Source organism: Scyliorhinus canicula, chromosome 1 (genome assembly GCF_902713615.1).
Source record: "Scyliorhinus canicula chromosome 1, sScyCan1.1, whole genome shotgun sequence".
Classification (NCBI taxonomy): Eukaryota; Metazoa; Chordata; class Chondrichthyes; order Carcharhiniformes; family Scyliorhinidae; genus Scyliorhinus; species Scyliorhinus canicula.
This window is the reverse complement of record NC_052146.1, coordinates 180,532,701-180,549,684: the sequence shown is the minus strand read 5'-3', so window position 1 is coordinate 180,549,684 and position 16,984 is coordinate 180,532,701. Positions and strand designations below refer to the sequence as shown.

The 16,984-nt window shown below is 45.6% G+C and overlaps 1 protein-coding gene across 3 annotated transcripts in view; it reads right to left on the bottom strand.

Annotated features, from left to right (window-relative positions):
- Nucleotides 1–16,779: 16,779 nt before the first annotated feature.
- Nucleotides 16,780–16,984, bottom strand: part of LOC119969652 (parkin coregulated gene protein homolog) — a 489,387-nt gene continuing 489,182 nt past the window's right edge. For all 3 annotated transcript variants that reach the window (XM_038803588.1, XM_038803604.1, XM_038803597.1), the window contains one exon: nt 16,780–16,964. In XM_038803588.1, the coding sequence (XP_038659516.1) occupies nt 16,804–16,964 (161 nt within the window). In that variant the 3' untranslated portion in view covers nt 16,780–16,803. The remainder of the gene's footprint in view (nt 16,965–16,984) is intronic.

Genomic DNA, 16,984 nt, shown 5'->3' with positions numbered 1-16,984 from the left:
AACAGCAGCGGGGAGAGCGGGCAGCCCTGCCTGGTCCCTCGGTACAACCTAAAGTACTCCGACACTTCTCTGTTGGTCCTGACGCTGGCCCTCGGGGCCTGATATAATAATTTGATCCAATCCACCAATCCCTCCCCGAACCCAAACCGTCCGAGCACCTCCCATAGATATTCCCACTCCACCCGGTCAAAGGCCTTCTCGGCGTCCATAGCCACCACTACCTCCACCTCTCTACCCGCCGGGGGCATCATTATTTAGACTAGCATTTTTGCACAATCTGAAATGTCTGTACTTTCATCCAGTTGTATTGAGAACTCCTGTGCTGATTTCAAATAAGAAATAAGCTGGACTTCTAAATTCTCAGCAGTATCACAAATTCGGCGAGCCACTGTGTTATCATTAAGTGGGATGCATTTCACTTTTTCAACGAACCTCTCATCTAGGACCCTACAAACTAGGTCTAAAGTTGCAGGGATAATTAATCTCTCTTCTTCCATATGGGGCATTTTCTCTTTCGCTACATGGTAAGCCATGATAATAAACTAATTGTACTTTGTCCTTCAATGTAACATTTCTACTGAGGACTTCAGCTGATGATTTAAATTCTCATCACATCCTTTGAAAAAAACAGGTTTGTCCTCAAACTCGTCATCAAATACCTTTGAAGTTTTGATGGTTTTAAACTTTCATTTGCCAGTACTTTCCTGCATATAACACATCCCGATTTGCATTGGCACAATTAGTAAACCCATACCGTACAAAATCAACTGCTTTGTGCCTGATTTCAATTTCTTCTTAATGGGCTGTTCACCAGAGGCCCTGGAGCTCACACCAACACTGCTTGTCCTGGCGTGGACCCTCCTGAACAGCTCACACCAGTACTGCTTTGTCCTGCTGTGGATTCTCCACAGGTTTCTTCAGCAGGTTTGGTTGTGAGATCCTGGCCTGTTTGTGTCTCTGGCCCTCTCTTGCTTATTATAAAATGATTCATTTAAAATTTTACAGTCCTGTTGCTTGTTTGCTGCTGACCAAATGGAGGAATCGCCTTCGCGCCCAGAGCACGTGCCATCAGCGTTCGGGACGCGTGACCTGCTCTCTGCTGCCGTTTCAGGCAGGAAGACTGAAATGAATTTTTTTTTAAATCTCCTGAGTCAGCACGCTGATGTTAGGAACAGGCAGACTTTCGCTCTGGGCTCCGGGGATGCACACTGATGAGCGGGCAGGAAAGCGCATCGTGCCTGCATTCTGAAAGCTGGTCACAGCCGGCATTTTTAAAAGCCGACTGCTGCGGCCATTGTGCATTAGTTCCCACGATCGGGAACGCCACGATGGATAGCTCTGCGACTCTCCCAACACCCGCCTGCGACCCACCGGTGGACCGTGACCCCCACTTTGAAAAAGCTGGCCTATAGGAGAGTGGATGACTTGTACATCCAAGTGCTGGATACATTGTCTCACCTGCCAGATAGCCTTGTATCAGTATCAAGGAGCACAGAGGGGTCTGGCAGCAAGTTAGCAAAAAGCTCAATGCAGTGTCTCAGCAGGTACCTTCCTACTGCTTTGCAGACCCAGAGGCACTGTTGCACTCACACCATTTGCAGCCATTTGGTTGGCAGGTCATCCATGCCTCTGCCATCCCTGTGAGGATGCATTAACACTCTGTTAGTCATTTTCAAACCCAGGCTTGCGACTCTTGGGTGGTTCGCGGGCAGGTGTCGGGACAGTCGTGGGGCCATGTGTCGCAGCTTTCCCGATCATGGGAAATATTGCCCCCTGGCTTTTAAGAAAGCTGGCTGTTCCACGCATGTGTGCCCCCTCAGCAATGCACTGGCCAGGAGCCCAACGTGGCAGTACACCTCCTCTTGACGTCAGTGCGCTGACCCAGGAGCAGATTTTATTCAAATCGCTGCGATCTATCTGCTTGGAGCGGCAGCAGAGAACAGGCCACGTATCATGTACACTGGGTCATGAAGGTCAGCCGGCATGGGTCCCGAAGAATGGCCAGTTGGTAAAATTAGGTCCTGGGCAAAAAAGTTTGAAAAACACTGCTCTAAGGCAAATCTAAGCTCACCACGATACCGCCAGAAACAATCCAGAATATTTCTAGTTTGTGATAGCAGAGATTCATCAAAATTAACTTACCTCTAATTTTGGTGTCTGGTCCCTGAAGGAACACTAGTGCAGGAACTATTTTGCAGCTTCATGCATGGGCGGCACGGTAGCACAGTGGTTAGCACTGTTGATTCACAGCGCCAGGGACTCGGGTTCGATTCCTGGCTTGGGTCACTGTCTGTGCGGAGTCTGCACATTCTTCCCGTGACTGCGTGGGTTTCCTCCGGGTGCTCCGGTTTCCTCCCACAAGTCCTAAAAGATGTGCTGTTAGGTGAATTGGAGATTCTGAATTCTCCCTCCATGTACCTGAACAGGCGCCGGTATGTGGCGACTCGGGGATTTTCACAGTAACTTCATTGCAGTATTAATGTAAGCCTACTTGTGACACTCATGAAGATTATGTTGTTTCCTGAATTTTTACCTAGGGCTGTATGATCCACATTAGGTATTTTTAGTTAAGCTGTGCTGTGTCAGGATAGCACACATTCATAGTCTTCCTGCACATACTGAGAACTCGAGTGTCCACCTTTCCAGATGGAACACCGTGGGCTGCTCAGGAAGCAGCCAGTGGCACAGTCTCCCCCCAACCCCCAACATGGGGGGCTAAGTCTGAGTCTCTCCAATGGGACTCCGACAATGCGGTGGCATGGTAGCACAGTGGTTAGCACTGTTGCTTCATTGTGCCAGGGTCCCAGGATGCAGAGCAGGGCTGAGAAGTGGCAGATGGAGTTTAACCCTGACAAGCGTGAGGTTGTCCATTTTGGAAGGACAAATATGAATGCGGAATACAGGGTTAACGGTAGGGTTCTTGGCAATGTAGAGGAGCAGAGAGATCTTGGGGTCTATGTTCATAGATCTTTGAAAGTTGCCACTCAAGTGGATAGAGCTGTGAAGAAGGCCTATGGTGTGCTAGCGTTCATTAACAGAGGGATTGAGTTTAAGAGCCGTGAGGTGATGTTGCAGCAGTACAGAACCTTGGTAAGGCCACATTTGGAGTACTGTGTGCAGTTCTGGTCGCCTCATTTTAGGAAGGATGTGGAAGCTTTGGAAAGGTGCAAAGGAGATTTACCAGGATGTTGCCTGGAATGGAGAGTAGGTCTTACGAGGAAAGGTTGAGGGTGCTAGGCCTTTTCTCATTAGAACGGGGAAGGATGAGGGGCGACTTGATAGAGGTTTATAAGGTGATAAGGGGAATAGATAGAGGAGACAGTCAGAGACTTTTTCTCCGGGTGGAACAAACTATTACAAGGGGACATAAATTTAAGGTGAATGGTGGAAGATATAGGGGGGATGTCAGAGGTAGGTTCTTTACCCAGAGAGTAGTGGGGGTATGGAATGCACTGCCTGTGGAAGTAGTTGAGTCAGAAACATTAGGGACCTTCAAACGGGCATTGGATAGGTACATGGATTATGGTAGAATAATGGAGTGTAGATTAATTTGTTCTTAAGGGCAGCATGGTAGCATTGTGGATAGCACAATTGCTTCACACCTCCAGGGTCCCAGGTTCGATTCCGGCTTGGGTCACTGTCTGTGTGGAGTCTGCACATCCTCCCCGTGTGTGCGTGGGTTTCCTCCGGGTGCTCCGGTTTCCTCCCACAGTCCAAAGATGTGCAGGTTGGGTGGATTGGCCATGATAATTTGCCCTTAGATTACCATCGAATTTTGAACACTATGATTAAACTAGGACAAAAGTTCGGCACAACATCGTGGGCCGAAGGGCCTGTTCTGTGCTGTATTTCTCTATGTTCTATATGTTCTATGTCCCAGGTTTGATTCCCAGCTTGGATGACTCTCTGTGCGGTGTTTGCACTTTCTCCCTGTGTCTGCATGGGTTTCCTCCGGTTTCCTCCCACTTTCCAAAATGTGCAGGTTAGGTGGATTGGCCATGCTAAATTGCCCATAGTGTCCTAATAAAAGTAAGGTTAAGGGGGGGGGGGTTGTTGGGTTACGGGTATAGGGTGGATACGTGGGTTTGAGTAGGGTGATCATGGCTCGGCACAACATTGAGGGCCGAAGGGCCTGTTCTGTGCTGTACTGTTCTATGTTCTATGTTCTATGTTCTATAGGTGGGCTGGCCATGATCAATTACCCTTAGTGTCCAAAAAAGGTTGGGTGTTGTTACTGGGTTACGGGGATAGGGTGGAAGTGTGGGCTTAAGTTGGGTACTCTTTCTAAGAGCTGGTGCAGACTCGATGGGCCGAATAACCTCCTTCTGCACTATAAGTTCTATGATTCTATAAATGAATTTCATGCCCTGGATTTTAGGAGCTGGGTTCTCCCTTTTGGGATTATGTCCCCACGCCGTTGTGAAAACTATGGTGTTTTATGCCAGGAAAACTGGCATCAAAAGGCCACAGATTCACAGCCCTGCAGGGGGCTAGCAGGCGGATGTCATAGAGCCCGCAGCTCCATCTGCTGATACGGCCCCCGCACTTCCAGGTCAGAGGTCGCGCTTGCGCATGGCGATGGACCTCAGCGGCCACACCGTGCTCCATGGCGGAATCAGCCCACGGACCTGGACCGCTGAAATAGTGCCCAGCATCGGCCGCTCGTCTGCCCTGGACCACCCGCACACATAGCCCCCAGTCCCGAATGAAGCCCCCTCTGCCTCCGATTGCCCCTCCCCTGACTGTGGCGGCCCCGGACTGAGTCTGTAGCCAGCTCACGAGGGTCGCGAATGGCAGGACCATGTTGATCCACGCCGTTGGGAATTCGGCTGGTAGGGGATGAAGAATAGCTGGGCGGGCCTCAGGCAATGGCCTCATGTGGTGGATATGCGGTGCGGCGTATTCCCTGAGTAGGTTGCTTTTCGGGGTGTGGAGAATAGCGAAATCGTACCGGTCCCGATTTCGTGCATCAGTGTGCGGAGAATCCAGCCCCAGGTCCTAGCAAATTCGCAAGCTATATTCTGTGATTTATGTCCTTATATAAGCCTATTGATTAGATAATTCACTTGTCGGCATCACTTTCAATTGGGGGCGGGGTCAGAGTTGATGCCGGTTCGAGTGATTCATGTGTTTGAGCCGTCGAGGCTGGCAGCTAGGTTTCGGGGATGGAAGAAGAGGGGGATATGAAGGACTTATTTTTGAAAGGCCAGTTTGCCAGTTTGAAGGAGTTGATGGTGATGTTTGGGGTTCTGTAGGGGGAGACCTTTAGGTATATGCAGGTGTGGGACTTTGCAAGGACAGTTTTCCTGACATTTCCGGTGACACACCCTCCTCCTTGGTGGATGGAGTGTTGTCGGTGATGGAATTTGGAGGGCGGAGGTCACCTCGGTGATTTATGGAAAGCATTTGCAGGAGGGTATGGCGGCACTGGAGGGGGTGAAGGCCAAGTGGGAGGAAGAGTTGGGGATGGTGCTGGAGAAGTGGTTGTGGTGTGAGGTGTTGCAGAGGGTGAATTCCTCAACCTCATGTGCGAGGCTGGGGTTAATACAGTTAAAGGTGGTAAACATGGCACACCTGACGAGGTTGTGGATGAGCCGGTTGTTTGAGGGGGCAGAGGACACTTGCAAGCTGTGTGGGAGAGGTGCAGCCAACCATGTACATATGTCCTGGTCCTGCTCGAAGTTGGAGAAATTTTGTAGCTTGTTTTTCAGCATCATGTCAGCGATCCTGCATGTGGATTTGAGTTATTTGGGTATTGATTGGTGGAGTGGGGGTTCTGTTGTTCTTGATGTTTTGAATTGTTTTATGTATAAAATGTTAAAAACCGAATAAAGATATTTTTAAAAATATATAATTCACATGTTGCTGTCTGTGGTAATTTCTCTAAAGTTGCAGAGTTGGAACAATATCAGCCGGAACATTTTCAGTTCATTGCAACTTTTTTCTTGTTTGAAAATAAATAAACAATAACACTCAGAAATGTAGTCAATGTTCAAAAGCATTAGAACACCAACAATGTACATTCACAGCCAGGCTTCTCTTCAGTAATGAGTTTCATCTTTGGTCAGATTGGCACATAAGGATAAACTGGCCAGAGGGGAGAAGTTTATTAAATGGATTGGTTTGATTCTGGATTTCATTGTACCACCCCAAGAAGGTGCAAAGCTGAGGCCACATAGAACATACAGTGCTGAAGGAGGCCATTTGGCCCATCGAGTCTGCACTGACCCACTTAAGCCCTCACTTCCACCCTATCCCCATAACCCAATAACCCCTCCAAACCTTTTTGGACACTAAGGGCAATTTATCATGGCCAATCCACCTAACCTGCACGTCTTTGGACTGTGGAAGGAAACCGGAGCACCCGGAGGAAACACACGCAGACACGGGGAGAACGTGCAGACTCCTCACAGACAGTGACCCAGCAGGGAATCGAACCTGGGACCCTGGCACTGTGAAGCCACAGTGCTATCCACGTGTGCTACCGTGCTGTCCTTCTTTTCAATTTTGTTGACTTTTTTGGTGACTTTTTTTTCTTTCTCTCTTCCACAGATAATTTGGGACCATTCTACGTAACGATGTATGTTGACGCATATAAATTATTCAAGACCTTTGTGTATGTAAGTCTACGTTCACAGCTCTATATCTTATGAGGCAATGAGACCTTAACGATAAAACCATAAGACTTAGAAGCAGAATTAGGCCACTCGGCCCATCGGTCTGCTTCGCCATTCAATCATGGCTGATATTTTTATCATCCCCATTTTCCTACCTTCTCCCCATAACCCCTGATCCCCTTATTAATCAAGAACCTATCTATCTTTGTCTTAAAGACACTCAGTGATTTGGCCTTCACAGCCTTCTGTGGCAGAGTTCCACAGATTCACTACTTTCTGGCTGAAGAAATTCCTCCTCATCTCTGAGGTTACAAGGGGGCACATTTTAGGAAATGTGGCTAAGGTAAGGTTATCAAACTATATTTTGTGTTGGATAGATGGCCCACGATTGAAGACTGCAAAGTCTTGCATGCCAACCTGTTCCATATTTACTGCCAACATATGTCAAATGCTCAAAAAACTTACGATTCTTTCATTGCATTTCATGCATGCCCGAGGTTCAATAAGGTAGCCCTACAATATAAAATCTTGCCACGTTTACATATTCCAAGACCAGAAAATCACAAGCTACTGTAAAACAATCCAGCTGCATAATAAATAGTAGCTATTTTCACTCAGGTTGTCTGTGGGTTGGGCCCATGACTTTCATTTTGCATTTTGTAACATGCAAAATTTGTAACATCTCTAGTCTAATTTCCACTTGTGTGACAAAATTATATGTTAAAACTTAATCCAAACCTGCAGAAACCACTCTGGTGATAAAACGTGTTTATATAATGCCTTTCACAATCTCAGAATGTCCCAAAGTGCTTTGCAGGTAATGAAGTACTTTGGAAGTGTAACCACTGGTAAAATGAAGAGAATGCACAGGCAAATTGTCCATAGCAAGTTCTCACAAACTACAATGAAATAAACAGCTGGATCATCTGTTTTAGGCTTTAATTGGGGAGAAATGTTGGCCAGGACAACATCGAACCTTCGAATAGCGGCATGATATCTTTTACATCTGCATGAGAGGATAAATAAGCATCTTATCAGAAAGACAGCAACCCTGACAGTGCAGCACTCCCTGAGCACCGAGTGCTTAAATTGTGTGCTCAAGTAGAGTGGAGCTTGAATCCGCAAGCTTCTGACAAGAGGCGTGTGGGCTACCAGTGCCTATGTGAGATTGCCTCACCTCAGGTCTAATCAGAAAATCTTTCAATCATTGCACAGCACTCTTATTTAAGCCTTCTGGTGAGTCCTGGAAGAATTTTCAGAAAAATGCCCATCCTATTGGAATATGGTGTTGGTTTTGAGAGTAATTTAATTGTCGGAGTTGGAAAAACAATTAGAACAGTTCAAAATTCAAAGTCACTACAAAATGGCAAAAATGTAATACAAAACTGAAAGTAACAATAAGAAACCAAACACGAAATCAACATTACACATTACATTTATTCCCAATGCAACTAAACCCCAAGAAGTGGAATACTAAATGCACCTCTTAAAAATGAGGGGGATTCTTTGGTCTCATCCACCCGCCGACCGGAAATTCATGCCCATGGTCAATTGGTCTTCACATGGTCTGCGTCCCGTTCGTGGCAATCCTGTGGTGGGCGCGGCCTCAGAATCCAACTTGTTTCATGAGCAATAATGGGAAATGCAGGGGAAGACATGCTCTTCTCTCTTGCACAATTTTTAATCCCTTATTGAGGGCCAAGGCACTCTAGGTATGAACATCAAATGTCCCTCAGACATTTTAATGAACTTTTGGGGCAATGATATTTTTCAACCCCATCATGCTGAACACCTACATATACTGCCGCACAGTAACAAAATCTTCCTTTATATTCTTAGAAACTGGGCACTTTTCTACAAAAGAAAAAATGGAAAAATTGAAGGAAGTGTGGGTCCTGGGCTACTCTTATGCACTTGGTAAAATAAGTGGCTATATAAGTGGTGGAGGAGAAGGAACATACCGTGATATAGGGATGACATGTGATATGGCAGAAAAAGCAGAGTAGAAAATATCTATAAAAAGTGTTTGAATTTCAGAAAGAAATAGCATTTCAATGCTAGTCCATTTGTACCCAAAACATTTATGTATCAAAATACAAATGTGACTCAGCAGTAATTTTTGTGACTGTGGTCTGAAAGTAATTGTGGGAGGAAATTGGAATCCCTATGATTAAAAAATGAAATTAACGTATCGATTGTGTTACCTATTACCAAGTTTATTAAGCGGCATTGTGGCACAGTGGTTAGCACTGATGGCTCACAACGCCAGGGACCCAGATTCAATTTCGGCCTTGGGTGTATGTATGTGTGGAGTTTGCACTTTCTCCCCATGTCTGGGTGGGTTTCCTCCGGGTGCTCCGGTTTCCTCCCGCAGTCCAAAGGTGGGTAGGGTAGGTGATTTGGCCATGCTAAATTGCCCCTTAGTGTCCAAAAGATGTGTAGGTTAGATTAAGGGGTGAATGGGATAGGGTGGGGGAATGAACTTTGGTGAAGTACTCTTTCAGGGGGTCAGTGCAGACTCGATGGGCCGAATGGCCTCCTTCTGCACTGTAATGATTCTATAATTATTTTGGGACCATAGCTTTGAACTTAGTGTAATTACAAAGGGTCACGTGGCCTGTTCTGGAGTCTGCCTGACAGTAAGGCCCGGTGGATTTATTTTTGGACATCAAACGAGGGCTATTTTGTGGGGCAGAAGAGGCAAAGTGTTTAGGCTTGGAGACAGTGGCAGCAGCCTTTGAATTTAAGTCGATGCTGAGTCTCCCAAAGTCCCAAAGACTCCAACTGTTCTTAGGATATTGAATGAGAACCCCAAACAATTTTCTACTTGTAAAATTTTGAGGAAAGATATTTCACCCCAGGAGTGACAACTCTGACCAATGGGTATCTTTATAGAGATTTATAGAGAAATACAGCACAGAACAGGCCCTTCGGCCCACGATGTTGCGCCGAACTTTTGTCCTAGGTTAATCATAGAATTATGGACAATTTGTCATGGCCAATCCACCCAACCTGCACATCTTTGGACTGTGGGAGGAAACCGGAGTACCCGGAGGAAACCCACGCAGTCACGGGGAGGATGTGCAGACTCCACACAGACAGTGACCCAAGTCGAAATCGAACTTGTTAAAACAAACTTTAATTCAAACACAAAATTAACCACATTAAACATCAAAGAAATAGCTTTATAATTAATAGTTGAACAGTTCTTAAATAAAAGGAAAACTTGAACTTACTATTTACACCTGTCACTAATTCCAATTAAGCAACCCAATACAGTTCAAATACCATTGATAAATAAAGTTTACAAAACTAGATTACTTGCTTATTCGTGCAGATCCTTTCGAAGCAGACCTTTTCAAGAGATCCCATAGACATACATCTTGTCAGAGTCAAATCCTATGGCTAACTGCTGTTCAACTTAAAATTCTTATAACAGACTACAAAACCTCAGACAGACCTAACTGCTTGCATTAATTACATCATATGTATCCCACTAAATTTCATGACCTGCTTAGATGGGCCTATATATAATCCCTTATAAAGTATCTACTCAGGGAACCATTCTAAATATAAACAATGTTCCATTAGCCATTTATCTGTAACCTCGAAAGTGATTGGAATGAATGTTTAACTCACTCTTTTACAACACCTTAATTACAGCTTTAGCAACCATACTGTCTGTCTGTATTTTAAACTGCCACTGATATGAAATATATAGATCAATTTCTTACATTCATCATACCTCTCCCCTTAAAAAATGAAGCAGCAATATGAAAAGATAACTTCATTTTCAAAGCCTTTTCAACTTTAAACACTACTCATTACTAAACACTACTATTCCTCTCTAAGATACATATACGGCAGGGTGGCATAATGGTTAGTACCGGTGCCTCACAGCACCAGGGACCCAGGTTTAATTCTGACCTCAGGTGACTGTCTGGGGTGAGTTTGCACGTTCTCCCTGTGTCTGCATGGGTTTCCTCTGGGTGCACCGGTTTCCTCCCACAGACCAAAGATGTGAAGGTTAGGTGGATTGGCAATGCTAATTTTCCCCTTAGTGTCCAAAGGTTAGGTGGGGTTATGGGTATAGGGAAGGGGATTGGGCCGAGGTAAGACATTTTTTCTGAGGGTCGGTGCAGACTCAATGGGCCGAATTCCATTCTTCTTACATCTCAAGTTGTGATAAAGCATCGGCAATCACGTTTTCTCTTCCTGCTCCATGTATAATTTTCAACATAAATGGTTGTAGCAATAGGCTCCATCGAAACAGTCTTGCATTTCGATCTTTAAACTTCTACAAAAACTTCAATGAATTAAGGTCTGTATAAATAATTGTCTCTAATGAATTGCTAGCAACATCAATGCCTCCCCGGACAGGCGCCGGAATGTGGCGACTAGGGGCTTTTCACAGTAACTTCATTGAAGCCTACTCGTGACAATAAGCGATTTTCATTTCATTCATTTTCATTTTGTTTCAAAATGTTGCAACACGAATAACAAACTCAATGTCTCCTCGATGGTCGAATACTTATTCCCCCCCCCCCCAGGCAATTGCTTTATTATTTTGAGAAAGTGTATACAAAGATAGAATGGGAATGTGAGGTGTGCATAGTATCGACAGAGAACTGAATGCTTTATATACTACATTCTAAACACAATTTAGAACATATACTTTGTATGCTGCCTTCAAATACGCATTCGTCGCAGCTAGACAGACCCATAACTTCTTAAAAAATGTATTTTTATTGATTTGCATTTTTATTTATAAAACAGAAAAGGTAAGAACACGCAGGAGACACATATAGAAACACAAGACATATTAACAGTTAACTCCAAATGGTCAGTTACAACAACCATATTATTAACTATACACATGTTACCCCATGTTTTAAAACATTACCACAAAGACGTAATAGGCCATTAGTTGCCGCGGCTGCATCAATGGTTTTTTTCCCCCTCTTTGATCCCTCTGTACTTGCTTCCCCTGCACTCTGGGTGTTGCCTCACCTTCGCCCTTCCTCTTCCCCCAATGCCTTCCTCCCCACCTCCTGCTTTTCCCCTGTCTAGCTCGGTCTCCTCTCCACCCCCCCCCCCACCCTTTCTGTCCCTCCGCCCCACCAATTAGTTGCTAGAACAGATCCTCAAAGAGGTGGTGAATTGCTTCCATGTATTCTCGAAACCTTCATGCGATCATCTGATGGTGTATTTTGGGTGGGATTCTGTTTGGGAGACTATGGGCTGGATTCTCCGTTTTGGAGACTAACTGCCGACCCCGGCATGAGAACTATGGCGTTTTACAACGTCAAAATCAGCGCTAGCCCCTCAGCGATCCTGCGATCGGTGAGGGGCTAGCAACTGTGCCGGGTAAAATTCACGGATCCCACGCTATAAACAGTTGGAGAATGGCAGGGTCTTTGGCCGCACATGCGCATGGCGACGGCCTGCAGCGGTTGCATCATAAAACATGGCGCCCGCCGTGCGCGGACCTAACCTGCTAGATAGTGCGCCCTGGCCAGCCCCTGTCCACCTCCACCGGTCCCTCCAGCCCTCGCGGAAGTTCCTCCCCGGTCAGCAGCATGGCTCGCAGTCGACTGTGGCGGTGCTGGACAGAGTCCGCAGCCGCCACGCTGGCTTCCCGACCTCTGAGTCCACACGTCAACCGCACGGTCGGGAACTTGGCCCATCGGGACGGAGCATCGGGGTAGGGCCTTCAGGTGACACGCTAAGGTGTGTGGCACGCGACGTGGTGATGCCATTTCGGAGGGGGTGGAGGATATTAAACTGGCGTTAATATCAGCATTAGGATTCTCCGCCCGATTGCCGATTACAAAATCAGCGTCGGGGAACAGTGTATCCCACCCTGTATTCTCCCACCAGGGCTGAATTGCACTAGCTTTACGATCCCCTTGTGGCCATAAAGGGGGATGAAATTCAATGTCCCACACCATGCAAATTTATGCATGGCAAGGAATACGAAAGATTCCCGGGGTCCCATTATCAGGCTGATAGCAGAGTCCCCTCTCATAGGTGACCATCTCCAGGGACCATCTCCTGGAATAAGGGGATCCCCCATGGATCCCTATAATAGAGGAGGCACCTCGGGACCCCTGTAAAGGGGAACCCCCCACAGGGATCTCTGTAATAGGGGGACATCACCAGGGACACCTGTAATTAGAAGACTCCTCGAAGTAACCTGGGCCCGGCCTACAGCAACCCCCTCCACTGACACCCCCCACACACAGAACCTCCCCCATTCACTTAGACCCCCTCCCCCCAGAAAAGGAACACCTGTCAGGAAGCTAGAGAGCAGACCAGACAGGGGCAGTGGAAAGCATTATAGCTGTAATAGAGAACATAGAACATAGAACAGTACAGCACAGAACAGGCCCTTCGGCCCTCGATGTTGTGCCGAGCAATGATCACCCTACTTAAACCCACGTAACCCGTATACCCGTAACCCAACAATCCCCCCCATTAACCTTACACTACGGGCAATTTAGCATGGCCAATCCACCTAACCCGCACATCTTTGGACTAATACTTACCATGCAGCTACACATGTCTATTCCTGGAAGGGGAGCAGCAATGCCTGCATCTGGTTGCCACAGATTTACTATCTGCAATCCATTCATGGCTTTTGAGTAGTGGTTTGAGACTGATAGCTGGTAACAACAAACTGCAGCTTTGATCCATTCATATCCCTTCACGCTTCAGTGGCCGAAGTTTTGAAACCCCAATGGTTGTAAACATTGACCACATTATAGAGAGGTAAGTGCACAGGGGCCCCTCCCCATGGATCCCCCAGAAGAGAGACGTTCAAGTGACTTTGAAGTAGTCATCAAGTTTTGATTGACAGCTCCTGGACCACATCAAAGAGAGTTAAGTGATTTCTCTTTGTTTCATAGCTCACAGCTGATTACTTCAAAGTCACTCAAGCCTGAAGAGAGATGAATGGAACAATGCAGACAGCTGCGTGTATATGGAAGCTGTCAATCACAGCCAAGTAAAATCAATATCAAAGAGCAATAAATGAATGGGTTGCAGATCAAATATCTAAGGGGATTTAAACCCAGGAAGTTTTCACTTTCCAGGAATTGACAGGTGTTACATCCTGTGCCTGAGCTAGCAGATCTATTGCACAGGTGAGTTTTAAAGCAGTGATATTCTTTTCACTGTCTCTGTCTAGACTGCTCTCTAGCTTCCAGACTGGGGTCTCTCTTCTGGAGGGCTTCCTGACAAGAGTCTATCTTCTGGGGGGGTCCCTGGTAGGGGTCTCTTTAATTACGGGGTTGCTTTAATTAGGGAGGTTTCTGATAAGGGGTGCTGGGGTGGGGTGGGTGGGGTGGGTGGGGGGGGGGGGGGGTTAGGGGTCTGGTGGGGTGGGCAAGTCTTGCATTTTGTGTGCAGGGGGGGAGAGGGTGGCCTTCTGATGGACCTTGGGCGCAACTCCCATAAGGAGTTACTCCCTTGACCCACTGAAAAGTACATCGCATCAGGTACACACTTGACAAGAACTGCACTAATTCTCGCTCACACGATTCCTGCCCAGAGGACTGGAGAATCACGATGGCCCACAGAATATGGTGCCCAGCCCGTTAATAGGATGCAAATGGATCTTAATGACCCATTTACATCCCACCGCTGGTATGAAGTGCAAACCCCAGGCACCCATCCCGTTTTTGCCTGACGCTCGATTCTCCACACTATTGCGAATTGCCCTGCCAGCATTGCGAAGCAGAGAATCCAGCCAAGTATCTTCATGTGCAAGGTGACGGCCTTCAGCGGTTGCACCGTAAAACATGGCACTGGCCGTGCGCAGATCTGACCTGCCAGATAGTGCCCCCTTGCACAGCCCCTGGCCACTCCTCAACAGTCCCCCAAGCCCTTGCGGAAGCTCCACCGGCCAGCAGCACGGCTCCTGCCCGACTGTGGCAATGCTGGACACAGTCAACAGGTGCCACGCCAGGTCCTTGACCGCTGAGACCACACGTCCATAGCACTCTTCTATCCTGGTTACAGTCATATCTGTTGCAATTAAGCCAGTTTATCTTTCATCATGGTTTCCTCTCAACTCCAGAAAACCTCAAGCCTCCATCCCAAGCCCTCTACTTTTTTCATCTATGACAACAACTTGTAAACTTGTATTTAAATAGCACCTTTAACATAATAAAGCATTCCAAGGTGCTTCACAGGAACATTACAAACAAAATTTGGCACTGAGCTGCTCCAGGAGCTATTACAGCAAATGCTTAGGCAAAGGGCTTTAAGGAGTATTTTAAAGGAACAGAGAAGTAAAGAGGCAGAGAGATTTAGGAAGGTAATTCCGGAGCATAGGGTCAATGCTCGCTCCTGACCAGCTCCTGACCAAAGACCTCTCCTCAAGCCTAACTTTGAGGGGCTGGTTTAGCATAGTGAGCTAAGACAGCTAGCTTGGAATGCAGAACCAGACCAGCAGTGTGTGTTCAATTCCCGTGCCAGCTTCCCTGAACAGGTGCTGGAATGTGGCGACTAGGTGCTTTTCACAGTAATTTCATTGAAGCCAACTTGTGACAATAAGCTATTATTATTTCTTGGTTAATTATTATTCCTCAGATATTTTAATACCATTTATGGATTACATGTGTCGTTCAATGCTTGCTTCCAATGTGCAGTACTTCACATTTGCTAATATTTGATTTTTGTTGACACATTTTGCATTTCTTGAGCTGCTTCCTCGGAATCAAATTACCTCCCTCATTTAGTATCTTCTGCAAAAATGTGACCACTTTACTTTGAATTTCTGAATCCTAGTCATTGATATAAACTATAAACAGTCATCATCCTGAGGGCCTCACAGCCAACTCAGCATGCAGCTACATTAATAAGGAAGGAAAGTAGGACCAACATTTTAAGGTTGGGGTCTGACTTGGTTATGCTGGATTTCTATACCTTCTATGGCCTATTGAAAATTCTTCCAGAAATGGGATAGGTACATTTTTCACTGTCCCCTTCTGTGTGAACATGGTAGGAAGTGGTAGCACCGATGATATGAATTCATCCACCAGAAATCCCATCAATTCCAGCTCCTTTGCTTCAATTGCTATACAAGCCTTTGTGAAGCAGACATAGTGATGCATCAAGGCCTCGTCCTGGCAAACATGAGGTCCATGTTGACTTCTGGTGCTGAATTTCTCATTGCGTACATGTGCTAATGTTTTCTACTTTCACAGAAGAAAGGGAGAATATTGACAAAAATATTTGGGTTTGAAAGAACCACATTAAATTTCTCAATTCCAAATATTTGGTCCTTTTCATAATTTTGTTTTGGTTGTTAATATTAGTATAGAAATATTATTCGAGTATTGAGGAGAGAACTGCACTTCCTTTTGAGAGGCATCATCTCTTCAATTCCTTAATGCCTGTTAAATACTACTTATGTCCTCTCAAAGTACTGGCGATCACAATGTTTAAGCTGACCGTTGAAACTTTGAAAAATCCTTTGCTGAGTATAAAACGTGAACCGCTGGTGTTAGCTAGGTGGTCACCATTTCGAAATACAAAAAAAATTATGTTCGTTGGTCACCATGAGTTATCCTGTGTGGGCATCCAACTTGCAAGTATAGTCCTAAACATATATTTCTGAACTGAAAAATTGAGGCTGACTTCTAATGCAAGTATTGCTTTGAACATACATTGATTAGCTGAAAAATGTTGGTTGGGAAGGTGGTGGAGTTTAACTTCTACACAAAGTATAAACCTAAACATGCATTTAGGCATCCAAATACAGGGGTCATCTTATACCCCGGGTCGACTTAATATGCCATGGTCTACAGTCACTCAAATTCATTGCTCATTTGTTCATAACAGTTATAGTTGCTTACCTGAAATTCAGCTGAAGTGCTATATTCACGGACAATATTACCATTGTAAGCCCTTGTTTATAGTTTGTGACAGGGTGGGCTGAACAGAATAGGAACCGTTGAGTTATGTATGAAAATTGTTTTTATTGTTCAGAGCATCTGAGGTTTGAGACCAACAGCAGTTTAAATGCACATGCTCATAAAGAAACAATTGTTGAGAAACAATAAAGGAAACAAGAACACAACTGTGGTCCATTTGATGGTGTAATTGATGCATTTAGACTTACATAATTCTTACTTATATAAATTAATACAACATATTTCTTCAGACCTGTTTATTTGGTTCAGTTGTAAATACATGACTCATAAGTTGGGATCATGTACTTGATGTTAATGAAGGCATCTTCTCCTCCATACAGCTCGAAGATTTCCAGAGTCTCCTGAATCAGGTCTCCAATGTTTTCTCTCTTCTGTTGGCTGTAGTCAATGCCATCTCCTGTATTGACTAGAATTTAAAAGAAAAAC